Source organism: Terrapene carolina, unplaced genomic scaffold (genome assembly GCF_002925995.2).
Source record: "Terrapene carolina triunguis isolate 2854851 unplaced genomic scaffold, T_m_triunguis-2.0 Scaffold58, whole genome shotgun sequence".
NCBI classification, from domain to species: domain Eukaryota; kingdom Metazoa; phylum Chordata; order Testudines; family Emydidae; genus Terrapene; species Terrapene triunguis.
Genome location: NW_020664409.1, coordinates 35,487,459 through 35,514,906, shown reverse-complemented (window position 1 = coordinate 35,514,906; position 27,448 = coordinate 35,487,459). Strand labels below are relative to the sequence as shown.

At 46.0% G+C, this 27,448-nt stretch overlaps 2 protein-coding genes across 4 annotated transcripts in view; both read left to right on the top strand.

The window, feature by feature from the left end:
- Positions 1-12,839: 12,839 nt before the first annotated feature.
- On the top strand, positions 12,840-16,326 carry LOC112108502 (insulin-like growth factor-binding protein complex acid labile subunit). The gene is made up of 2 exons (XM_024202653.3): positions 12,840-12,901; positions 15,026-16,326. Exon 2 carries the CDS (start codon positions 15,035-15,037, stop codon positions 16,268-16,270), a length of 1,236 nt encoding a protein of 411 aa, XP_024058421.2. The 5' UTR covers positions 12,840-12,901; positions 15,026-15,034; the 3' UTR covers positions 16,271-16,326.
- Positions 16,327-23,455: 7,129 nt separating this feature from the next.
- Positions 23,456-27,448, top strand: part of TMEM241 (transmembrane protein 241) — a 79,412-nt gene continuing 75,419 nt past the window's right edge. For all 3 annotated transcript variants that reach the window (XM_026661606.1, XM_026661600.1, XM_026661597.1), the window contains exon 1: positions 23,456-23,628. In XM_026661606.1, coding sequence (XP_026517391.1) covers positions 23,557-23,628 — 72 coding nt within the window. In that variant the 5' untranslated portion in view covers positions 23,456-23,556. The remainder of the gene's footprint in view (positions 23,629-27,448) is intronic.

The window sequence follows — 27,448 nt, the reverse complement described above, 5'->3', positions numbered from 1 at the left end:
AGACAGACACGGCGCGCGGGGAAGGCGGCGGCGAACGAGGCGCAGTGGTGGCAACGGGGCTGAAGTCCGGGCAGCCGGCAGCAGCGTCAGACACACAATGAAACCAGCACTTCCGGCTTCTCCCCCACTTCCCTCTCCCCGTAACCTTCAGCTCAGACTTCCCATTGGTCGAGGAAAGTACTTCCGTTGTTCTGACACGCCTACTGACGGTGATGTCATCGACCTCTCCATCGCTGACGTTCCACTTCCCACTGCTCTGCTCCGCCGTATGACCCCTCCCTGCCACTGCTATGGAACTCTAACCCTTGGGGCTGTGGCTCTAGCCCCTCAGTACAGGGCAGGGGTTGAGAGCGGTAAATAGGGTGACCAGACAGCAAGTGTGAAAAATCGGGACAGGGGGTGGGAGGTAATAGGAGCCTATATAAGAAAAAGACCCCAAAGTCGGGACTGTCCCTATAAAATCGGGACATCTGGTCACCCTAGTGGTAAAGGAGTAATGGGGAATTTGAAGAGGTTTTCCCAGAGCCTGAAAACAGAAACTCTGCTCGCAGAAGAAGTGAGGTTTTTTACCCAGGAAAGCTTATGCCCAAATAAATCTCTTAGTCTTTAAGGTGCCACCGGACTCCTTGTTGTTTTTTTAGAGAAGGGCACAGTACAACGCCCTTAGCTACACACCTATTATAGCAAACACTAGTACAGCTATTCAACAGGTCGAAAAGGAGTCAAAGGTGCCTCAGATATTATTCATGGCAACCAAACACCCTAAACCCGCTCAGACACGCTCTTCCCTGCTATGTGTTCTTGTCCATAGGGACAAGGCAGGGGTTGGAGAGAAGATAACTATTTATCTTCTCTTCATCCCCTGCCTTGTCCCTATGTGCCAAAAAGTCTACAAGAGCTACTGTCATCACTAAGTGGAAGACCAAAACGAACTCTCAGAATTCAAAAATCATGAGTCAGGCCTCATGAGATTTTTTTTTTTAAAAGAATACTTTGGGGTTCTTTTTGTCTTCCAGTTTCTGAGCCTTTTGGGTGCACTCAGCTGATGTTTTTAGGCTTTCTTCACAACTGCGAGGGCTAGAAAGGATTTGGAATTAATAGAATTTAGGAAAGGTTATTCAGCAAATTAGCTTAGCAACACCCACAAAACAACTCTAACAATGAGAGAATAAGCAAAAAGTTTGATTATCTGAACTAAATATCACAGATCAGGGACCCTAATCCAAAGAAATGAACAGATAAAAATAATTTGGGAAAACAGATAACAATATGCTTATAAATACAAGAGGAGAGCTTTGCTAATAAGAAAAATAGGAATATCAGTTTTCTAACTAAAGGAAATGGAAATGACCCAGAGAAGAAAAAGAGATAAGACCAAGAAAAGAAAATAACTCACTTCTCACTGACCCAATAAATCAAACTCACCAGAAATCACAAATTCAAAATAGCCATTTGGTAGAGGTAGACTCAGAAGGAAAATACACCTCTACCTCGATATAAAGTGACCCGATATAACACGATTTCGGATATAATGCGGTAAAGCAGCGCTCCGGGGGGGGGGGGTGCACACTCCAGCGAATCAAAGCAAGTTCGATATAACGCCATTTAACCTATAACGCAGTAAGATTTTTTGGCTCCTGAGGAGAGCGTTATATCGGGGTAGAGCTGTATTTAAATAAAAACTACTTTTCCTGGGAATAGTTAGTTATCAGTCAAAAAGTATTGATTCTCAGGTACACTGTGACAACTTTATGGCACTGTGCAATCACAAAACTGCTCTAAAGCCAGCTTACTCAGCCTTTGGCAATTTCCCCCAGGGAAGGGGAATCCTCTTGTAGCATAGAGCCACTAAAGTGGGTCCTATACCATTTCCCTTCCAGTTGCTGGCATAGATGCGAGGTGCCTTGCTGATTACAGAATGTAAGAATGGCTGTAAGACTAGAGTTAGGATCCTAAATCCTTATTTATCACCTACATTAAAATAGCTTGATTTTCAGAAGTGCTGGGCAACTACAAAATGCCAATTAATTCAATAGGAGCTGCAAGTGCTCAGCACTTTTGAAAAATGAGACTATTTCTGTTTAGGGAAATATAGATTGGAACATTTTGGTTGATATTAGCATATAAAGCAGCTCCCATTGGCCAGGAACGGTGAACCACGGCCACTGGGAGCTGCGGGCAGCCATGCCTGCGGACGGTCAATGTAAACACTGTCTCGCGGCCCGCCAGCGGATTACTCTGATGGGCCGCGTGCGGCCCGCGGGCCACAGGTTGCCCATGAATGGTATAAAGTTATAAATATATAATATAAAGAAAGTATTTGCGAGAGGATGGGAACAGAAAGTTGTCCTCTGAAAGACAGACTACCAAAAGCTTTTGCCGTGCTTATAGGTCCTTTTGAAGCAGAGGTCCCAAAAGTGTGGGGTGCACCGCCCTAGGGGAGCATGTAGGAACATCCTGCGGGGTGCGGCGGGGCCTAGGTCAGCCCCCACGGGGGCAGAGAGGGAGCACCACCCAGTCCCTCCCCACTCCCAGCTCCGCTCTGCTCCTGCCCCTAGCCTTGGCCACTGGCCACAGCTCCATTCCCGGCCCAGGGCTGAGGCTGGGGACAAGGCTGAGAGCAGAGCCGCAGCTAGCCGCTGGCCTGGCTGCTGGCCTCCACCGCAGCCTGGCTGCCACTCCACTCTTGCTTCCCCCCACCCAGCTGTGGCCCCTGGCCATAGCCCTGCTCCCAGCCCAGAGCCACCCTCAGCTGTCGCCCCAGCCTGGCCCCCTTACTTCTCTCCGTGTCCTCCTCCCACCCCTCAGAGCCACAGCCCTGCTCCTGGCCCCAGCTCCGGGGCGGGGAGGGGGGCACAGACAGGAGTTGGAGGGGCGCAACCCTCAAAAGTTTGGGGACCGCTGTTTTAAAGCATCACACTCCCTTTGGATCAATTACCCATAAATTGTCATCGCTTAAATGAATGAATAGGAGAACCTGGCTTGACAATGTGGCATCTTTCTTTCCATGATGTTTACAAGCAAAACATTAAAAGTGTTCCTATCACAAAACCTGGCTTTCCTCCAAGGCTGGCAGAAATAATACAATTGATTTTTATAGTTTAACAAAATGGAAATCTTCTCTAACTTATTTAACATCTTGACCTATTTGGCATCAGCTGTGGTGAACAAGAGACGAGACGCTTCTTTTCAATTTATGGCTCAAAAAAAAAAAAAGAAGAAGAAGAAGAAATTTTTGACAATATCTTTGGGATAGATTCACAAAAGAACTTAGGCGGTGGAACACTGATTGTCATGGTGACTAACTGTTAGGCACCTTGAAAATCACAGGAACAACACTGCAAGCCACAACGCCTGGATTAGGCATCTATAGGGTGACCAGACAGCAAGTGTGAAAAATCGGAACAGGGGGTAGGGGGTAATAGGAGCCTATGTAACCCTTCTGTCCATCTGAGTTGGCAGCAACAAGGGCCGGGTTCAGTATCTAGGGGTTCCGTTTCAATAACACAATGCAAAACCGGCTCGAGCCCCCACCCAGTGTGTGACCTGGGACAATTACATACCACTCCCTGGGTGCCTCTAAGAGGCAATACTTTCCCTCTTGCAAGCACGGAGTCTGAGGCCCGGTCTACACGACGAGTTTAGGTCGAATTTAGCAGCATTAAATCGAATTAAGCCTGGACACATCCACACGACGAAGCCCTTTTTTTCGACTTAAAGGGCCCTTTAAACCGGTTTCTTTACTCCACCTCCAATGAGGGGATTAGCGCTGAAATCGGCCTTTGCGGGTCGCATTTGGGGTAGTGTGGACGGAATTCGATGTTATTGGCATCCGGGAGCTATCCCACAGTGCTTCATTGTGACCGCTCTGGACAGCACTCTTAACTCAGATGCACTGACCAGGTAGACAGGAAAAGCCCCGGAAACTTTTGAATTTCATTTCCTGTTTGCCCAGCGTGGAGAGCACAGGTGACCACGCAGAGCTTATCAGCACAGGTAACCATGATGGAGTCCCAGGATCGCAAAAGAGCTCCAGCATGGACCGAACGGGAGGTACGGGATCTGTTCGCCATATGGGGAGACGAATCAGTGCTAGCTGAACTCCGTAGCAGTAAACAAAATGGCAAAATATTAGAAAAAGTCTCAAAGGCCATGAAGGACAGAGGCCATAACAGGGACGCACAGCAGTGCTGCGTGAAAATTAAGGAGCTAAGGCAAGCCTACCACACCCCAGAGAGGCAAATTGAAGGTCCGGGGCAGAGCCGCAAACATGCCGTTTCTATGCGGAGCTGCATGCCATGCTAGGGGGTGCAGCCACCACTACCCCAACCGTGTGCTTTGACTCCATCAATGGAGAATCACGCAACAGCGAAGCGGGTTTGGGGGACGAGGAAGATGATGATGAAGACAATGAAGATAGCTCACAGCAAGGAAGCTGAGAAACCGGTTTCCCCAACAGCCAGGATATGTTTATCACCCTGGTCCTGGAACCAGTAACCCCCAAACTCACCCAAGGCGTGCTCCCAGACCCTGAGGGCACACAAGGGACCTCTGGTGAGTGTACCTTTGTAAATATTACACATGGTTTAAAAGCAAGCGTGTTTAATGATTAATGATTAATTTGCCCTGGCAATTGCGGCCAGTACAGCTACTGGAAAAGTCTGTTAACATGTATGGGGATGGAGCGGAAATCCTCCAGGGACATCTCCAGAAAGCTCTCCTTCATGTACTCCCAAAGCCTTTGCAAAAGGTTTCTGGGGAAGGCTGCCTTATCCCGTCCGACATGGTAGGACACTTTACCACGCCAAGCCAGTAGCACGTAGTCTGGAATCATTGCATAACAAAGCATGTCAGTATATGGTCCCGGTGTTTGCTGGCATGCAGACAACATCCATTCCTTATCTCTCTTTGTTATCCTCAGGAGAGTGATATCATTCACGGTCACCTGGTTGAAACGGGGTGATTTTATTAAGGGGACATTCAGAGGTGCCCGTTCCTGCTCTGCTGAACAGAAATGTTCCCCGCTGTTAGCCACGCGGTGGGGAGGAGGGGTGAAGTGATCATCCCAGAGAATTGGGTGTGTGTGGGGGGGGTAGTTGGGTTTGTGCTGCATGTTAACCCGGAAACCGCAGCCCTTCCTTTTACATTGCAAACCCATTTTAAATGGCCAACCCAACGGGTGCTTGGTATGGGAAATGAGGGTGCTGCTGTTTGAAACCATTCCCACATGTTATGAAGGTTAAAAAAGCCAAGACTGTGGCTTACCATGGCTGCCTGCAAGCCGAATTCTGTTGCCTGGCACTGCATGAGTGATCTCTCACACCAAACCGGCAGGCCCTCAATATAAGAGGAAAAATGCGACCTTGTAACGAAGGCACATGTGCTGTGTAATGTGAACAGCAAAATTTAACGTGAAAGAGTGTACCCATTGTTCTCTAAAATGTGTCTTTTTTAACCACCTCTCCCTTCTCCTCCACCAGCTGCAAATGTTTCTCCTTCGCAGAGGCTAGCGAAGATTAGAAGGAGAAAATGGCGGACTCGGGATGATATGTTCACGAAGCTTCAGATGTCCTCCCACGCTGACAGAGCACAGCAGAATACGTGGAGGCAGTCAATGTCAAAGTGCAAAAAAGCACAATTTGAATGAGAGGAGAGGTGGCGGGCTGAAGAGATCAAGTGGCGGGCTGAAGAGGATAGGTGGTGTCAGCTTGCTGACAGAAGGCAAGAGTCGATGCTCCGGCTGCTGGAACATCAAACTGATATGCTCCAGCGTATGGTTGAGCTGCAGGAAAGGCAGCAGGAGCAGAGACCGCCGCTACAGCCCCTGTGTAACCAATAGCCCTCCCCAAGTTCCATAGCCTCCTCACCCAGATGCCCAAGAACGCGGTGGGGGGGCCTCCGGCCACCCAGCCACTCCACCCCAGATGATTGCCCAAGCATCAGAAGGCTGGCCTTCAATAAGTGTTAAAGTTTTAAAGTTTTAAAGTGCAGTGTGTCCTTTTCCTTCCCTCCTCCCCCACCCCTCCCGGGCTACCTTGGCAGTTATCCCCCTAGTTGTGTGATGAATTAATAAAGAATGCATGAATGTGAAGTAACAATGACTTTATTGCCTCTGCAAGCGGTGCTCGAAGGGGGGAGGGGAGGGTGGTTAGTTTACAGGGAAGTAGAGTGAACCGGGGGGGGGAGGGGGAGGGTTCATCAAGGAGAAACAAACAGAAGTTTCACACCATAGCCTGGCCAGTCACAAAACTGGTTTTCAAAGCTTCTCTGATGCGCACCGCGCCCTGCTGTACTCTTCTTACCGCCCTCGTGTCTGGCTGCGCGTAATCAGCGGCCAGGTGATTTGCCTCAACCTCCCACCCTGCCGTAAATGTCTCCCCCTTACTCTCACAGATATTGTGGAGCGCACAGCAAGCAGCAATAACAATTGGAATATTGGTTTCGCTGAGGTCTATCTGAGTCAGTAAACTGCACCAGCGCGCTTTTAAACGTCCAAATGCACATTCTACCACCATTCGGCACTTGCTCAGCCTATAGTTGAACAGGTCCTGACTACTGTCCAGGCTGCCTGTGTACGGCTTCATGAGCCATGGCATTAAGGGGTAGGCTGGGTCCCCAAGGATAACTATAGGCATTTCAACATCCCCAACGGTTATTTTCTGGTCCGGGAAGAAAGTCCCTTCCTCCAGCTTTTGAAACAGACCATGGTTCCTGAAGACGCGAGCATCATGTACCTTTCCCGGCCATCCCACGTTGATGTTAGTGAAACGTCCCTTGTGATCCACCAGGGCTTGCAGCAGCATTGAAAAGTACCCCTTGCGGTTTATGTACTTGGTGGCTTGGTGCTCTGGTGACAAGATAGGGATATGGGTTCCGTCTATCACCCCACTGCAGTTTGGGAATCCCATTGCAGCAAAGCCATCCACTATGACCTGCACGTTTCCCAGAGTCACTACCCTTGATATCAGCAGCTCTTTGATTGCGTTGGCTACTTGGATCACAGCAGCCCCCACAGTAGATTTGCCCACTCCAAATTGATTCCCGACTGACCGGTAGCTGTCTGGCGTTGCAAGCTTCCACAGGGCTATCGCCACTCGCTTCTCAACTTTGAGGGCTGCTCTCATCCTGGTATTCTGGCGCTTCAGGGCAGGGGAAAGCAAGTCACAAAGTTCCATGAAAGTGCCCTTACGCATGCGAAAGTTTCACAGCCACTGGGAATCGTCCCACACCTGCAACACTATGCGGTCCCACCAGTCTGTGCTTGTTTCCCGGGCCCAGAATCGGCGTTCTACGCCATGAGCCTCCCCCAGTAACACCATGATTTGCACATTGCTGGGCCTGTACTTTGTGAGAGGTCTATGTCCATGTCAATTTCCTCATCACTCTCGTCGCCGCACTGCAATCGCCTCCTCGCCTGGTTTTGCTTTGGCATGTTCTGGCTCTGCATATACTCCAGGACAATGTGCATGGTGTTCATAGTGCTCATAATTGCCGCGGTGATCTGAGTGGGCTCCATGATCCCAGTGCTATGGCGTCTGGGCTGAAAAAAGGCACGAAACTATTGTCTGACGGAGGGAGGAAGGGAGGGGCGAGTGACGACATGGCTTACAGGGAATTAAAATCAACAAAGGTGGCTGTGCATCAGGGAGAAACACAAACAACTGTCACACAGAATGGCCCCCCCAAAGATTGAACTCAAAACCCTGGGTTTAGCAGGCCGTTGATTTTACGGAGGGAGGGGGAAGCAAATGAATACAGAACAAATCTGGTCCATCTATCTTTTACATCTTAGGCTGGCAGCAGACGGTGCAGCATGACTGATAGCCATCGGCATCTTCTGGGTGCTTGGCAGAAGATGCTGTATTACGACTGCTAGCCATCATCGTCAAGATGGTTCAATAGGACTGCCAGCAGGACTGAGTCTCCAGGAGACAAAACATGTCTGCCCAGGTGCCTCTGACCGAACTCACTGAGGAATACGACGACAATGGATACCAGTCGTAATACACCATCTACTGCCAAAAGGCAAGGAGCTGCTACTGTGTAGCAATGCAGTACCACGTCTGCCGGCACCCAGATGACATATGGTGACGGTGAGCTGAGCTGAGCTGAGTGGGCTCCATGCTTGCCGTGGTATGTCGTCTGCACAGGTAACCCAGGTTAAAAAGGCATGAAACAATTGTCTTCCGTTGCTCTCACGGGGGGGGAGGGGCCTGACGACATGTACCCAGAACCCCCCGTGACACTGTTTTTGCCTAAGCTAACCAACAGAGATGCTGAGGAGACAGATATGTCCTAAAGTGCTGTCCCTCTCTCATAGATAGATGCCTACGCTGAGGTTGCAGGGAGATGTTTATCTCTGCTGGCACTCCACAACTGGAAACCCCTCTCCTGGAGTCAGGCAGCTTAGGTGCCCAAATAATTTCTTGTGAAGAATGAGTTAAGGAGCTGACTCATGTCACACAAAATGGCTGTCAGAGGAGATGCTACCCCTCCCACTCCGTAACTTTTAGCTCAGTAGTTAGAGCACTCACCCAGGATGTTGCAGGTCCAGATTCAATTCTCCCCCTCTGCTAGAAGTGGGAAGAAAGAATCTGAACAATTGTCTCCTACCTATAAGGAGGTAGCCCCAACCACTGAGCTACAAGATATTCTGGTGGGGGATTTCCTCAACCTCTCCTGTTGAAGCTATTCCACTGTGTAGCAATAATTAAAGAGTGATTAGTATAGGGGAACTGGATCCCGGGTTTCTTACCTCCCACGTGGTTGCCCCAACCATCAGGCTACAGAGTCATTCTCATACACTCTCTCTTTGGCCCAATGGAGAGAATTCCATTGACATAGATGGCCTTTCATAAAATCATAAAATATTACGGTTGGAAGAGACCTCAGGAGGTCATCTAGTCCAATCCCCTGCTCAAAGCAGGACCAACACCAACTAAATCATCCCAGCCAAGGCTTTGTCAAGCTGGGCCTTAAAAACCTCTAAGGATGGAGATTCCACCACCTCCCTAGGTAACCCATTCCAGTGCTTCACCATCCTCCTAGTGAAATAGTGTTTCCAAATATCCAACCTAGACCTCCCCCTCTGCAACTTGAGACCATTGCTTCTTGTTCTGTCATCTGCCACCACTGAGAACAGCCTAGCTCCATCCTCTTTGGAACCCCCCTTCAGGTAGTTGAAGGCTACTATCAAATCCCCCCTCACTCTTCTCGTCTCCAGACTAAATAATCCCAGTTCCCTCGGCCTCTCCTCATAAGTCATGTGCCCCAGCCCCCTAATCATTTTCATTGCCCTCCGCTGGACTCTCTCCAATTTGTCCACATCTCTTCTGTAGTGGTGGGACCAAAACTGGACACAATACTCCAGGTGTGGCCTCACCAATGCTGATTAGAGGGAAATAATCACTTCCCTTGATCTGCTGGCAATGCTCCTACTAATACAGCCCAATATGCCGTTGGCCTTCTTGGCAACAAGGGCACACTGCTGACTCATATCCAGCTTCTCGTCCACTGTAATCCCCAGGTCCTTTTCTGCAGAACTGCCTTTGACCTCTTAGTTGTGTTAACAAGAGGTGATGTTCTGTAAAATGAAAAGTAAATGGAGGAACTTGCCGCACATTAACATTTCCTGATAATAATACATTTAAAAATATCTTTAGAAGACTTCCACTTGTATTTTTCGTGACATTTAACAATACGTGTAAAGAGAGGGAACCTATTATTTAACATAGTCATTATGAACAGCATTTATGCATGTTTCCATTCTCATTCTTAACAAATGCCTGAGCACTAGGTGGATTACCCAAGACTCAGACTCTGTTGGAATAAAGTTTTCATTACTTAGATTGATATATTTGGAATATATAGACTCTTTGAAGTTTCAGGTTTCAATTTTGCAGGGTCAGTTCAGTCATTCAACAGTGGCACTTTTCGTAAGTAAGATATTGCTGTTCTTGGCCAAAAAAAGTATTCTTTCTTCCATTTTTGTGCAGTATGCTATGCACTATTTGGCTGGGGTTTTTTTCATCCCAGAAGTAGATGCAGTTGGTTTACATGTCTAGTTCGTGCAACATTTCAGAATCCTTTGTGATAAAAAGCTCTGCTATATAAATGTACAATGTTTTAATTGTTATTTTTTATTTATTGTGACATCCTGTGGAAAAATGACTACAAGTGGTATTCCTTTTGATATTGGTATTTCTCAGGTATTAATTGAAAACTTCATTCTATTTTTTTTAATCTTTCATATCATTGCATCAGGTCCTTGACAAAAGACACAGCATATTGTAGAACACGTGAGATGTCATCATGGTCACCATTAGATAAGGATGCAAAAAAATATTGAAACATGCAAATTCTCCGTACAACTGTAAGTACAGAAAATAAAATCATATACATATAAAATGCAAAGACAGAGAGGAGGATTTGATTTTGATCTGTAATTTATAGTTTTTATATTTTTTCTATTACAACATACCACTAAGGCCCTGAACCTTCAAAACATTTATGCACATGCTTAACTTTACTGCCATCCCACAATGTCTACTCATGGTAATAAAATTAACCTTGAGCATAAGGGTTTGGAAGATTGGAGCTTAACAAAGTATTGCAGAAAGCAGAAAGAGAGACACCGAATTCACCTTACGTGAGCTAAAGATACATCATTATATCAGCAATCAAATATATTTTAATCACTTGCTCACTATACTGTTTTCATAGATACCAGTGTAAAATTATCTTAATCTTTTTTGATACACTAAATGTCATTCATGTTGAATCGATGGCATAATAAAAAAGACATTTTGTCTATAGTAAACAGATTTGACCTCCTTAAAACAATATTTTGACCTCTTTAAATCAATATTTCAATATGTTACATAGCAGATCTGCAGTGTAATCTAGCTAGACATCTCTCATGCATCTGTCACTGTGGCATGTAGGTGTCCCTATCTAGGCTATATTTACTATTCCTGTGTTTGTGCTACTTTGTTTGTCCTGTGCTATGAAACTAGGGCTCCAGTGCTGAAAACTTATCTGCACGGGTGGACCTGTCAACTAGGGTTGCCAGCTGCGGCGTATTATCGCTTAGGCTAACAAGGCCTAGGCCTAGGGCGGCAAATTTGCCAGAGCGGCAAATTTGCTCTTGCCCCCTCCCCAACTCCGCCCCTTCCCCAAATCCCCGGCCCGCCTCCTCCCCCAGGCACGCCGCGCTTCCCTCCTTCCACCTCCCTCCCAGGCTTGCCGCGCTGGGAGGGAGGGAGAAGCGAGTTGCAGCGCGCTCAGAGGAGGCGGAGCAGAGGTGAGCTAGGGCCCGCGGGGAATAATGGGGGGCCGGGAACTGCTCCCCGGCCCGCCCCAGCTCACCTCTGTTCCACCGCTGCCGCCATCCCCCGAGCGCGCCGCAACTCCCCTTCTCCCTCCTCCCTCCCAGGCTTGCCACGCAAAAGCACTGGGAGGGAGGGAGGAGAAGCGAGTAGCGGCACGTTCGGGGGATAGCGGAGGTGAGCTGGGGCCGGCGGGCACGGGGAGTAACTCTGGGGGGAGGGGGCAGGGAACCACTCCCTGCCCCAGCTCACCCCTGCTCCACTGCCACCATCCCCTGAGTGGGCCACAACTCCCCTTCTCCCCCCTCCCTCCCCGGCTTGCCGTGGGGGAGCGGAGGTGAGCTGGCGGGGAAGGGGGCGGCAATTTTTTGACGGCCTAGGGGCGGCAAATTTGTTAATCTGCCCCTGGTTGCCAGGTGTCCAGTTTTCGACCGGAACGCCCGGTTGAAAAGGGACCCTGGTGACTCCAGGTGGCACTGCCGACCAGGCTGTTAAAAGTCCAGTCGGTGGTGCAGCAGGGGCCCGGGGCTAAGACAGGCTCCCTGCCTGCTCTAGCTCCGCGCGGTTCCCGGAAGTGGCTGCCAGGTCCTTGCAGCCCCATGGCGCTTGGGCGGCCAGGGAGGCTCCGCGCACTGCCCCCACCCCAAGTGCTGGCTCCGCAGCTCCCATTGGCCGGGAGCCAGGAACTGCGGGCGTGAGGGCAGCGTGCGGAGCGTCCCTGGCTGCCCGTGCATCTAGGGGTTGCTGGGACCTGGCAGCCACTTCCTGGGAGCCGCAGTAAGTGCCACTGCGACCCCGTCCCCCAACCCCCTGCCCCAGCCCAGAGTCCCCTCCCACACCCAAACTCCGTCTTGGAGCCCACACCCCACATTCCCCCCAACACACCAACCCCCTGCACCAGCTCTGGTCCCTGAGCCCCCTCCTGCATCTCAAACCCCTCACCTCTGGCCCCACCCCAGAGCCCACACCTCCAGCAGGAGCCCTCACCCACCCCCACCCCCACACCTACACCCCAATCCCCTGTCCCAGCCTGGTGAAGATGAGTGAGGGTGGGGGAGAGCGAGCGACGGAGGAAGGAGGGAGGCAGCAAGCAGGGGCAGGGCCTCGGAGAAGGGGCAGGGCAGGGGCAGAGCAGGGGGCAGGGCAAGGTGTTTGGGATTGTGCCGTTAGAAAGTTGGCAACCCTACTGTGCACCTGTACACAGCCCCCACAAAATAGAGTTCTGTGCAGGCCCAAAGTCTAGTCACAGGTATGAGTTTGCAAGAATGCTGTCCAAACATGCTTGTAACAAAAGGCTTACTGCTAATCATGGCAAGGTGGGACAGATCCTTTATTGTTTTTCTACTTGACTAAAGTTTTTACACCAATCACTGTAGTATCTAAGCGGTGCTATAAAATTTAGGTGTTTTCTTGTGTTTCCTCATCATCCTTTTTTTTTTTTTTCTTCTGGGAAGTCTTACTCAATAAACAAATTAAGCCAACGAACATAAGTTAAGCAATGAAAGCTACAGCTTGTGAAATTAGCTTTGGTTACATTTGTCAGACTGCTGAAGGAACACATAGGAACATTTCAGGTTGAGTATATTGGCCATTTGTTTAGAACTATTTTGCTATAAACTGATATTAACTCACTTTTGAACTTGTACAATGCTTATGTTGATTTATCTAAAATTAGACACAGATGTACTCAATTTTAGTTCTTTTACCCTGCTTATCTGTTGTCAACAAAAATGGGTGATTTTTTTCTTGTTTTCTTAAAGGTGACCTACAAATGAAAATTTTAAAAATGGCATTGTGCCCTTTTTATTACTGCTTTATGATCTAAGAAGCTCTGAAAGGTTTTTGGTTTTGCTTTGCTTATTTAAAAGGAAAAAAAATCTTATTTTTTATCTTAGAAATATAAAGCTTGTCCTTACTATTTTTACTGGAGAACTGTTTGGAGAATCATAGAACTGTGCAGGGAACTTTAGTATCCTTCAGTTGTAGATGTGAGTTTGAATATTTCACCAGCTGTTTGCCAGGTGTTTGAGTTAAATACATATTAAGAAAAAATTAAAATAACAAAAACAAAAAAGAAGTTATAGACCAGTCTGGTTAAAAATTTCCTCTCAGTTGCTAAGATTTCATTCTATTCTTCCTTGTGAGATCAATCTCACTAATTCTTCTGTCATCCAGAAAGACTTCCAAGAAAAACAGAGTAGATGAATTTCTAATGTAGTAAAAAAAAAAAAGGCAGAAAAAAACAGCACTTAAAAAAATCCTATTCAACCTTTTAGGCTTTTTTGATAAATCATAAACAAAAAAATATGGATGCAAACTTTTTCTTCGCCACTTTGTAAATCACCTTTAAATTATTTTCAGAGAAAACACAGCCCATCTCTTAAGATGAAATTTAGTGGTTACATTTAGACAGAAATCAGATTGATAACTTTCATTTAATATTGTAGTCAACCTTGTCAAAATAGGAGAATACTGCAAAATTCTGCCTCTGAGTTACATAATGGATCTCAGTTCTGTGTCCCCTCTACATATACAGAACTCCCATGGATGGCAATGAAAGTTATGCATATGTAGAGGGAAAGAAAAATATGGGAATAAAAGAATATCATGAGAATGTAAAAGGGGTTGTTTACACAGTGTTTTTATATGGATATGTGAATTGAAAGCAGTCTAGTTATGTGGGTATAAGTCCTCATGTAGACACTCTTATTCCAGTATGAGTGTCTTTTCCCAGTTTATGCGAAACAGGAAAATTATTCTGGTGGTTTAACTACACTGGTTTAACTTCCCAAGTAGAAAAATCCTAAAAGCAAAATACTAGACAGACTCCCTACAAGTAGTCAGTTCAAAGTCCCTGTGATGCCATTTAATTGTATTTCCCTACTGCAAGATTCAAAATGTCCCTTCCCTGTCTTCTAAACTCCTATGACAGTTGACGAGAGACTGAAATATGTCCTATGACAAAAACTGGGGTATTTTGGTTATGAGGAGGTAATTAGGTAAACAGTGGATGAAAGATTGCAGCTAGAGAATAGGAGAAGGGAACCTACAGAATGCACCATGATTACAATCAAATGGGAGATATCCTGTGTCTAATTCTAGTTTCTCTTGTGCCAGTTTTACATTGGTGTAACCCCATTGACTTCAGTGAAGTTACTCCTGATTTACATTGGTCTAAGTGAGATCAGAAGCAAGCACCTTGATTTTTTAGGAGGCTCAAACTATCACCAGAGAGAGCTGTAAGCACCAAAAAATCTCCCTGCTTTGGCACATATATGTGGGTTCCAGAGCATTCACCACTGGAGAATATGATCAGTAAACATCACAAGTGAAATGCTCCGCTAGTGTAAAATGGTGCAGCTCCACTGATGTCAGTGCAGCTTCATCAATTTACAGTAGCACCAGAAACCAGCACTTTGGCATTTCAGCCTGTCCGGGGTGTGGCATGAGCCCTTAAGAATCCTGTGGTGGCAGGTTTGGCAGCACTGTCTGAAACATCCCTGATCAGGAACAGATAAACACTAAATGTTGTTAAAGGGTGGTTTTAGTTACTGAAAATGACTGGCAATGTTGGTGAGATGTAGATGAAAAATTGTCATGTATATAGCCTTATTTATTAGAAATAAACCACACCCAAATGAAGGAGCTCACATTTATTGGTTGATTTGTTCCCTTTTTTCCCCAATGTTCCCCTGCAGGCTGTAATAATGATCTCTGTGCTATTTCCGCTGCTCTTTGGATATGTCCTTTCACTGCCAGACTGCCCGCAGAAGTGTTTATGCACCCCTTCTCTAATGGATTGCCGCCGTGCCAATTTATATGAAGTTCCACATGGTATCGCTCAAAAAACAGAAACATTGATCTTGAACGACAACCATTTAACCCTCATTTCTCCAAGAGTGTTTCAGCACCTTCTCAATCTCACATTCCTTGGTTTAGCCAACAACAAGCTGTCACTTCAGAATGACTCGTTTGACAATATCGGCAAGAGCGTCCTCTCTCTGGATCTCTCTGGGAACAATTTCACAGACTTGCCATCAAACTTGTTCAGGAACACAAAGAAACTGGTTTGGTTAAACTTAGCTGAAAACAGATTGGGTCTTCTGGACAGTACAATTTTCAGCTCCCTAGAAAAACTCACCTATCTCGACCTCTCTAATAACAGGCTGAAGATGTTTGCACCCATGTTTGTGGGGCTTTCCAAGCTTGATACCTTAATGCTGGCTGGTAACCATCTCTCCACCATACCACAAGGAGTTTTTGATCCCATTCCTAACCTTAAGATCCTTGTTCTGTCCCACAATGAAATAAACCATTTGCCTGAGGGTTTGTTTGACAACCTGAAGAGTCTTAATGACTTGCTGCTAGATTATAATAATTTTACTGAGATATCACATGCTATATTCACAACCCTCCACAACCTAGAACATTTTTCAATTTCTAAAAATAGAATCCAAAATATTCCACTTCTCTTGTTTGCTGGCAGGTTTACCTTAAGAAAACTTGACTTGTCTAGTAATTTACTCTCAGAGCTGCCTTCGGACTTCCCTTCAGGGTTGGAGCAGCTGGAAGTTCTTAATTTATCTGCAAATTGTATTGGTAATGTTCCCAAAAATCTATTCGTAAATAATACTAAGCTAGAGTTTCTGCATTTGGACAAAACTTGTCTCCAGACTCCACCCATTTTTTCAGGCCTTCAAAATCTGATTGAATTAACTGTATGCTGTAATGGCATAAAAATCTTACCAAAAACATTCACTGACAATATGGCTAATTTGGAACTATTGGATCTCTCCCTGAACAATATAAGAGAAATAGAGGATGATGCATTTAAGATGAACCATAATATCACAAAAGTAATTTTGACTGGGAATCCAGTTTGCACAACTGAACAATTTATGCATTACTCTTTTAAAGGACTAGACTGTAGCAGTAAAAATTAAAGGATTGTAAGAACTGTACTTCTGCTACCTTCAATAAAAATCTAACATACATATTGCAAAAAGCATGATTATTTCTGAACTACAAAGGACCATCCTATAACAGTACAAGCATTAATACATCATATGAGCTCACTGCACTGTCTGGTAGTTTAATATAATAATGGATATGTGACATGGTACAAAAGTCTTTTGGAATTTCACAGGCTAACTTCCTCAGGACAAAGATATTGTGATAAGTATAGCAGCTGTGAAGTTTATTATAATAATTTTTATATTTACATTTGTGTTCCTTTACTATTGTATGTCTCCCCTAGTTCTTACAGCATCATTAAACAATTGAGCTATGAGTATATATACATACACATACATATATTTGAGAGACAATATGATGGTATGAGATTGAGATGGCTACATTTCTCATGAGTGTTGAAGCCACAAGAATTAATCTGGTCATCTCAGAAAACCTTGACAAGACACTATTTACTTTGTTTATGACACAGTGCCTTCGATCCCTCCAACTAGGAAGCCAGATGCCTTAGTTACCAGGGTACCAATTACCTCTACAGAGGTATATAGGTGCTTAAACCCCAGACTTAGTGGCTAAGTCTGACTTTTAGCCTCCATAAAGCTACAAAATTCAGCTGGAGGAAGATATGTAAAAGGTACTTGCTGTATAGCTTTTAGCTCAGGGGTTAGAGCACTCACCTGGCATTGGGGAGACCCAGATTTAATTGCCCCCTCTGCCACAGGGGGAGCAAAGGGTTCACCCACCAAGCTATGGTAGGGCTCCCTCAGTCTCTCACGTTGAAGCTAACTAAAGAGTAATTGGAGCAGGGGAACTTAACGCTGGGTCTCCCATGTGGGTGGCCTAACCACTGGCTATGGAGTTATTTGCAGTTGTGCTCTCTCTCTGTCTGGTCCAATTAGTGCTGCACTGTGGAAAAATACTTAACTAGTCATTGGGATAGAAAGTGAGAGCATGAGAGACAATGACTCTGATTGGTAGCCTGTAGGTTGACCAGACAGCAAGTGTGAAAAATCGGGACGGGGGTGGGGGGTAATAGGAGCCTACATAAGAAAAAGCCCCAAATATCAGGACTGTCCCTATAAAATTGAGACATCTGGTCACCCTAGTAGCCTGTAGGTGGGGCACTCACCTGGGCCATTGGAGACCTGGGTCCAATCCCGTCCTTCAATCATGCTTTCATTATTTAGCCACAGTGGAACAGCTTTAACAGGAGAGACTGAGGGAGCCCCATATCAAATATCCTATAGTTCTGTGGATGGAGTATGTACCTGAGAGGTGGGAAACCCCTGTTCAAATCTTCTCTCATCCTCTGACAGAGCGGGGTGGGGAGATTGAAATTAGACTTGGTACATCCCAGGTGAATGCTCTAACCACTGGGCTAAGAGCATATTCGACACGTGACTCTTGAGGCTGGGCACGAGTGCTGAAAGCTCTCTAGAAGTTGTGGGGGGCGACCCATTTGTGGCCCCACTCCTGCTCCGCCCTGAGGCCCCGCCCTGAGGCCCTGCCCGCTTCTTCCCCCTGAGGCCCTGCCCACGCCCCCCCCCCCCCCCCCCCTGAGGCCCTGCTGCCGCTCAGTCTCTCCCCCCGATGCCCTGCCCCAGCGCTGCCTCTTCCTGCCCCTGCTCCACCCCTTCCCCCAAGGCCACCCCACTTGTCTCCACCCCCCCCCAAGGCTCCCCCTGCCTGCTGCTCACTCCTCTCCAGCCCCGCCCCAAGCCCCTCCACCAGTCACTCACTCCTCTCCATTTCCCCTCCTCCGAGGTCCCCGCACCCACCACTCATGCCTGGCTTGCCCCTCTCCACCCCCTGCCCCCATCATTCCCCCCTTAGCTGAGTTGCTCCAGCATTAGCACAGCAGCAGTCCCACAGTGAGAGGCAGAACCACTTTTAAAAGTGATGCTGGCCCACCCTGTTCCGGCAGGCGGGGGGGCCTTGGGAAAGGGGGCAGAGAGGCGCGAGTGGTGGACGGGGGGGGGCCTCAGGGGAAGAGGTGGAGTGGGAGTGGGAAGAGGTGGAGTGAGGGCAGGGCCTGGGGGGGGGAAAGGCTGAGCGGGAGCAGGGCCTCGGGGCAGAGCATGGGTGTGGCCATGGTCCGGGCGCTGGTGGCCCCTTCACTTCTCGGCGCTTTGGGCGGCGGTGCTCCATTTCTTGCCCCATTTGGGGAGGCTTAGACTCCCCAGGCATCTTATATCTGCTGCCCATGGCTAAGAGTTATAATGTGGTTTTCTGTTCCTCCTTCTCAAGCCTTTTTGTATGCAGGGCCGGCTCTAGGCACCAGCGTGCCAAGCATGTGCTTGGGGCGGCCCTTTTCAAGGGGCGGCACTCTGGCCCTTTTTTTTTTTTTTTTTTTTGCTTTTTTGTTGTTGTTGTTGCTTGGGGCGGCAAAAAACCTGGAGCCGGCCCTGTTTGTATGGAGAGAGGTAGGCACCTAACTTATTCACAGAAGAAACTGCTTAGGTGCTATGACCCTAAGCCAGGGGTTCTCACACCAAATGTTTTGGTGGCCTCAGAGTACGGCTACCAACTCTTGATGGTGGCCGCTCCGACAATTTTTCCTAAAATACTTAATTAACTTTAGGAAAAACAAATAAATATGCACATATACATGTCCAAATCATTGTAATTTATCTATGTTGTGGTTGGGTTTTTTTGCTGACTCAATAATAAGAATAATGTATAGTTGTCTCTATTCTTTACTGGACCAAAACAGAATAGAAACACAAATAAGGTGCTTTGAACATTCTTGTTTTTTTTCTTGGTGTTTCTTTTGCTTTTTGGGGCTGTTTTTTTTAAAGACTTGATAGCTATAAGTAAGTCTGCTCTGAAAAGTGATATTTGTATGTTTGTTAATATCACTTTTCACAGCAGACTTACTCAGCCCCGGCAAGCTCGGGGACAAACTAAGCCCTAAATGGGGAGGTGGGTACAGACATAGCAGGGGCCAGGGGTGATGGGGCACTGGGGGAGGCAGTGGGGGCCACAGGTGATGGAGGAGTGAGTTTGGGGCCCGAGCCCGCCACCGCGCAGTCAGGGAACAGAGCCCAAAGCCCTACACCCAGGGGACAGGGCCTGGGGGCTGCTGCTTTGCCCCCCCCCCAAATCACTGCCTAGGAGGCTGTGGCCACAAGAAAAGCCCCCACAGTGGCCGCATTTGAGCAACACTGCCCCCTGTATTCACACCCAACACACTACTGTAATAATCTTTGTACAAAATATGCCTTATGAGGTATCATTTGAAAAACAATAACTCACTAATCATTAATATTCTTGTATGAAGTATGCACATGTGTATTAAGAGGTATATATAGATGCTAGAATTATGATTAAAGTGTGCTTAAACCAGGCCTACTAGGGGAGTTGTTAAACAGGTCTGCCCTAGACAAACAAAGGAATGTGTTTTCTTCTCTGATCAGCAGCCTGGTCATCAGGCAGAGACAATGAAGGTACATTTACATATCAAGTAAACAAAACTGTCAAGTTAACAATTGGTGGAAGAGGCAGCATGGCGTCTATGCCCCAGCAGGAGAGAGAAGCTTGGCCTGGGTTTTTACTTTTCAAAGAATACACTGCAAAGGCGTACTGATCTATAAACACAAGGGGGCTGAGCCTGACATAGATTCATAGATTCTAGGACTGGAAGGGACCTCGAGAGGTCATCGAGTCCAGTCCCCTGGCCGCATGGCAGGACCAAATACTGTCTAGACCATCCCTGATAGACATTTATCTAACCTACTCTTAAATATGATAAGTAATTGAATCAACTGATTGTATACAATATTACTGTATTATAAAAATTTATTAAGTGAGGTGTTTTATGAAAGCCTCTGACACACTGGTGATTAATATAATTGTGAAATGTATGTATTAATAATATATGGGGAAATATGGATACATAATGATATTATGCTTTGGTCTGAGGCAGGTTCTCTCCCAGACATGAGAGAAGGCAGCTATCTACCTGTCTATTAAGATTAATCAAGGTGTGAGCAAATACAATGGAAGCCCCATTTGCATAGAACAGCATGATATCATCCTGCCTCTTGAGGCAAACTCATTGAACTTCAGAAGATATAAGCAAAGCCAGAAGCTATCTTTGGCATCCATCATCAGACAGACACAAGGAGACAGAGCTCTTGCAACCTGAGAAAGATGGTTCTTTCAACCAAGGGAGAGGGGTGTGTGAAGTCTCTGGGAACTGAATATAGGTGAGAAACCTGCTGAGACAAAGATCTTTCACATAGGGAGACAAGGGAAACTAGTGCCTTGTATTTCTGTGGAAGGTCCTGACTGAGGGAAAGTCAGCCATGTCTGGGAAGAAAGAAGACTGGTGGGAGAAACCATCTTGAACAAAGACTGTACCTTGCTAGGTTAAATTTTAGACTTTTAGATGCATGTTTTTACTTTTATTTGCTTGTATCTATCGCTACTTTTATTTCTTTTACTTGGCATCACTTAACCTATGTCCTATTGTTAATAAATTTGTTTTATTTTTACTATAAATCAACTCAGTGTGGTGGTTAAAGGGAAGGGTGTATTTACCTTCAGTTAAGGTAATAATCTGTGATGTACTTTCATCTCTTTAAAGGAACAAATAAACCTTATTATTTCACTGAACTGTTCAGGAGTGGGCTGAACATTGTAGAGCACATGGTTTTGGGAAATCTTGGGACTGGGAGTGTGTAGGGGTCACCTTGCAGATTGTAACCAAGACTGGTGAAAGCCAGCGTGGGGCTGTGGGGCTGTAGACAGGTTTCTAGGGTCAGAGCTGCTGAACCAGAGGTATCTAGCATACAGACAGACACTAAGGGTATGACCTGCATGCTTAGAGGCTGGCTGTGAGTATCCCAGGCTGGGAGCTACAGCAGCAAAGCATTGTAAGGCATCCAGGGTTGCAGGGCATGTGGGACACAATGCCTCCCTGGTCTGGATTGCACCCCAAGCTCAGTGACAGGTGCCTAAGCCATCTAACTCCAGGAAACAGGTTCCCATTTGTTGATCACTAAGCAGAGATAGGCACCTTGCTGCAGCCTGGATTTAAGTACCTATATCTGAGAGAGAGACAGGGCTTAGTACAGTAACTCCCCACTTAACGTTCTCTCGCTTAACGTTGTTTCGGTCTTACGTCCCTGCTCAATTACAGAACATGCTCCGTTTAAAGTTGTGCAATGCTTCGCTATAACGTCGTTTGGCTGCCTGCTTTATCCACAGCTGGCAGCCCCCCTATCAGCTCCCCTATGCCCCCCCACAGCGCCTCCCGCCTGCCGGCAGACCCCGTGGATCAGCGCCTTCCCCTTCCTCCCCCCCGCCTCCTGCCCGCGGCAATCAGCTGGCTTGCGGCATTCAGGAGGGAGTGGGGAGGAGCAAGGACTCGGCGCGCAGGCTCCGCCTCCCTCCCCTGCCTCCCGAACGCCACAAACCAGCTGATTGCCACGGGCAGGAGGCAGGGGAGGGGGGGGGAGCCTGCGTGCCGAGTCCTCGCACCTCCCCACTCCCTCCTGCCTCCTGAATGCTGCAAGCCAGCTGATTGCTGTGGGCAGGAGCCAGGGGAGGGAGGAGCGAGGACATGGCCTGCGGAGTAAAGGGGGAGGAGGGGGGGGAAGAAGAGGCAGGTTAAGGGTGGGGGCTTGGGGGAAGGGATGGCATGGGCGGGCCAAGGGTTGAGCCCCCCACCCTCGGTGCTTGCAGAGTAGGGGAAGCTGCTGCTGCTGCTGCTGCGCAACGTGCTTCTTCTAGCCTACAGCACCTTCAGCCTCCTTGCCTGCCTCATTGTCTCCAGTGCCAGTGGGTTGTGCCTGTGTGTGGTAAAGCGGGGGCACCTCCCAACTATAGTACTGTACTGTACTGTATGGCAAAACAAAAATTCCCTGGAACCTAACCCCCCATTTACATTCATTCTTATGGGGAAATTGGATTAGTTTAACATTGTTTCACATAAAGTCGCATTTTTCAGGAACATAACTACAACGTTAAGTGAGGAGTTACTGTATTGGCTTCTCCCATTGGCTAACTTAGGCAGGTCCCCAACTAGTGTGCTGGGTTTTGTGGATCGCATTATATGGCATCTATCTTCCCCCATTCATTGTATAGGGAGGTTAGATCTCTAAAGCAGCCGTTGTGAATTGCAGTGTTATCCCTGTGATTTCTAGGAGTCTAAAGGTTAGGTGTTGTGATGCTGAGCATTGCAATGCCTAAGTCCCTTTGTAGATCCAGGCCTATGAGTCCAACCAATGGTGCAGGGCTCAGAGGAAGCTGTTAAAACTTCTAAAGCTACCTAACATAGCTTTTCTATATGTAAAAATGTCATTTCTTTAAGGTCTGATATCTTGGATTCTTTCAGGGCTAGAAGTGAGTGCTGCATACCCCATTTTGAACATGGGAATCTTCCTTTCACGTTGGGATCATGATCCCATTTCAGGCCCATCAGGGCCATTACATACAGAACTCCAACACTTTCTCTCTCGAGAAAAGCTGGCACTGGGCCATGACTGAATTTTGCCCACACTGGGCCTCAGATGGGGTAATTATTTTGGGAAATCCCATATTTTTGGGATGAAAAGGAGGAAACCTTCTGCGGTAATATTATTTTTTTTAAAAAAGCAGCTGTTTGAATTTCTCAGAGGTTTGGAATGTCAGAATACAGCCACGTAAAGGTGTTAAAGGGTGGTTAGAGAGGTTTCCAGTTGTGCTATGTAAACTTGATTGAACTAATCTGGTTTAAAAACAACAACACCTTATTTCATTATGTAGACAAGCGTGTGAAGCTTAATAGAGAATGTGATCTTTTCTATAATTTTTGAACCGTTATAGAATTCTAGAGCAGGGATGTAATTCCCAAAGACATTCTGTAGGATGGTTTCCCAAAAACAACCTATGGAAAGGTTATCATTCGCTATTAAAATCTGTAGGCATTTATTTTCCACAATCAGCTGGAGTGTGAGAGAATCGTGAGTGTGAGAACCACACAAGTGTAAGAAGTGTGTGTGCCAGCAGTGCGGGTGGTGATGGGGAGAGTGAGCATGTCTGTGTGTCTCATCTCTTGAATGTGTTTCCTCTGGCAAGACGGAGCATCGCCCCTTTAAGAAGGCAGTTCCTCAGGAGGTTGTTCTTGTGCCTATTGGAGCAATCATAGAGCAACGTGTCTCTGTCATGGCAGCTACTCCAGGTGGCAGTTTCCTGAGCACTGTCTCCAGTTGATCACAGCAGGAAGAACCAGTGCCTCATCTTCCTCACCCGGACGGGGGAAATGCTGTGACAGATGTATTTAAAGAGACCTGCAGCTGGTCTCTCTTTCTGTCTCTTCTATTTGGCTTCTTATTTCACCAACAAGGTGAGGACGAGGGAGCTGTAAATTGGTTTGGATTGATTGATTGATTGATTGCCTGAGCATTGCTTTTCTAATTCACCTCCCTGGATTTTCTCCCAGATCTGACAGGAGGGAGGCTAACGGCATTTCTTTCTCCTCTCAGCATCTTTCCTTGCCTGCTGAAAGAGGAGGAGCTGCTATTCCACTTTCAGTTTCCCTTGAGAATTGAGAGACTCCAGCTGGTCATAGTCAGCTGCATACAAAACCCCTTCCTCCTTGCAAATAGTCCTTGTGCACAGAGGGATCGGGAAGGGGTCCTTGTATTGTTGAGACTTCCAGCCCCTATATATGAGGGAGACACCCAACAGAAACCCCAAACCCCATATTAAAAGGATGCATCTCTGCGGCTGTATCTCCCTTTAAAAGAACAGCCCAGCGGCAAGAAGCCAAAAAATATAACAGTTCCTTCACTTTTGATACCCAACCTCTGTCCCGCCCGCAGAAAGCAGAGAGGGGGAAAGTTAGGTCGAAGGGAAATCTGGAAAAGCTGAAAGTGATAGGAGGCATTAGGGGCTATTTGTAAATACACAGATTACAAAATTAGTGTAAGGCAGAGAATAAAGCCTTGGACAAATGAGTGAAGTGTGGCTCTGTGGGGGAAAGGGGCTGGGAAGAATTAAACAAGTATTAATTACCGTTATGATTACTGTACAGTACTTTCACTGAAGTGTGACTGCCATTTTATATTTCTTCTCACTTTTTAAAAACTTCTTTGGAAGCTTGAAATTGAAACATGAGGCTTCATTATCTTTCCACCAAGTCCAGTGTAAAGCAGGAGTAACTGCACAGAAGTCAGTGGAATTATAGCTGTGTACATTAGATGAGAACCAGGCTCCTGGTTTCTTAATGTAATCCTTAAACATTATTATTGTTCTAGTATTGCTCATGAGTGCACTTCCTCCTCCCCCCCCTCCCCAAGAAGAATTGAAATGTTTAAAATCCTCTCAAAATTTTTACTGGAATTAAAAAAAAAAGAAAAGAAAAAAGTGGGTCTAATTTTGGGCTTCTGACATCTGAGGTTATCCTTTCAATACAATGTAAGGCTTGTAAATATAGTAACTGTTAACTTACAGAGGCAGATAAACACTGATAGCAGTAAAAAAAGGCACAAAATTGAGAATTATACTGATTAGTAAAAGTTTGCCAGTCCCTCCAAAATTAGGGCTGCAACATAAATGAAATCTCAGCTTCTCAGCTAAAGCTCTAGTGGGTTTCTATTTGCTGTTGTGGGGATATGATTGTCCATGATTTCATGCACATCCGAGCCTCATTCAGCTGGCTCCATTTTCAAAGATGTGAAAATAAGCATCATTTTCAAGGTATGTAAATTGTAATATCCTGCTTACTTACAAGAGTGAAGGGAGGGCCTCTTTGCAGTGCAAACAAAAAATGTTGGCTACAGAGCCAGTAGTTATATTGCTTTGACAGTGTTAGTTTAATATTCCTGTAAGGCTATTATTAGCTGCCTGGCAAATATAGAAAGCGGAGGTGGTAAAGACCTGATATATGATGTAGTCCTTATGCTTTCAACATAGGATTAAGTGTATACCAGAAGGCACAGTAGCCACCATTAAAAATAGAATGGGAGCTTAGTAGTTGCAACGTTCACTAGGGAATACTGCAAACACCAAGGTACCTTATCCAAGACAAAACTGCCAGAGTTTTAAAGGGTGATCATGGTAGCTAAGCAAAGCTTAATATCCATTGTAGATTTAATATCATTAAGCTGTAAATTCAGTGCAAAAATCTACTTTCCATTGTGCTCTCTTATTGATGTCATTGGAAGTTCCATGAAGAAATAGAAGGAAAAATATGCCAGAGTGCACACTGTGGATGAGAATTTTTATAGCCTAAACTTATTCCAAAATTGTTTTATTTGTTCGCTAAGTACCTGAGTTTGTGTATTATGTAGTTTTAATTCCACATTCTGAGTTTCACAGGTTTATTTTGAATGCCTGTAGCCCAGGGTTGATGGCATCAGTAAGTCTGTGATTCTGCTGTCAATGAGAATGGTGAAAATTAGTGGTAATTTCACTGAAGCCAGTGGAATTCTAGTGGTAAAATGGACACAAGTGAGATCAGAATCAATCCCAGAGTTTCTATTTTGAGTGTCACATAACTGTGGGGAAACTATGGTAGCCTCTTCTTATTTTCTCTGCCAGAGGGTGCCTCTGTGGCACTGGTGCAGATACTTTGCAAGAAGAGACACCATTGTTTGTACAACAAAGGTGTGTGGAAATCCTTAGGAGAGATGGAGAAATGTAGTTTTTCATGAAGACACAATGTAAAATCCCCCTCCACCTCCTGCGGCTTCTGAGTTTGTCCCACACACATTCTATTAAGAATGTCATGGAGGCTTGACGTAGCAGGTAGGAACTGAAAGGGACCAAAACAGCAGCTGTGTTGTCTCTAAATGGTGTTGGGCTGCAGAAAGTGCTAGGGTAAATATATTTTAGATAAGATAAACAGAGCTCCCTCACACACCTAAAAATTGTTTATGGCTTTAATGCAGAAAAGTTAAAAGATAATCAGAATAAGGCATTTTCATTTGTCCCAGGCACTGCATGAACAAGAGCAAAGAAAGAAAGAAAGACACTTGTGCTTTAAACCAAGACATATATCAACTCTGAAGAGTATCTGTAAAATGCCACTTTCTTACTCAGACCTCCTCCCAGTGTGTATTGAAGTCATTTCTTTAGTAACAAAATATAGGGGCCAATTCCTGCAAGAGATTCACATCCTCCATGCCCATTAAAGGCAATGGGTGTTGAGTTTTGCTCAGCTCCTTCCAAGATTATGCCAATAGGTTTTTGCTACTCTTTACTCCTGAAGGCATTACAGAGCAACTATTGTTAAGACTGCAAGCTGGATTCGTTTCTGGCTCATGCATCAATAGGTTTGTTAGTTAAATTTCATCCGCAGGGCTAAATTCTACTTTCATTTACACCTGTACAACCTAATTGTTGCAATTATTCACATACTCATCTGAAAAAATGTGTAGCAGGCATATTTATTCACATCACAACTGAAAAGTTAGCTTGGAGTATGTATTTAGTTTCACTGCGAGGCAAGCTGCATAAAGACACATCTGAAACCCTCGATACCCAATATTAGAATACATACTGGTCAGGTGGGTGCGTGGATAGAAAGTGTAATGGACTGGATGATCAAATAGATTTTCATTTCTCTAAGTTCTACAATTCTACTTGTAATTTTTACTTATAAGAATCATGAATAGTATATGAGAAGTGAGGGTATCGTTTGCATACATATGTTGGTTAAATTTGGAGCCTGTGGTTTCAACAAAAGACACACATCTTTGGACTCTATATTATTAAAATGTCAGTAACAAGTCTGCATTACATTATGTCCAGTAATGATATAGCTAGGAAACCCAACCAGGATTGACTGAACTAGATGAGATTAACTGGGCCTACTCACATGCTTATAACCCCGTTAATGTCATTGAGGCTCTAAGTGGTAACTTGTAAAAGAGCATGGCTGGAGTCCTAGCACAGAGCCAAAAATTACTCCATATGATTCCACTGCAGGTCTGGAAGCCCCAAAATGATCATTAGGGTTCAGCCAAATTTCAGGTTCAAACGCTAAGGCTCACCAGCACTAGATCTTAATCAAGAGTTTTATTTAAATCTTCCCCAAGAGTTCTCGCCATTCCAGGGAACATAAGGCCACTCACAGTCCCTGAACAGACTACAATCAGAGTCTCTCACCCTCCATACTGTTCAGTGCTGAGCCCTGTAGGCAGAGTCTTCTTAGCCTGTTG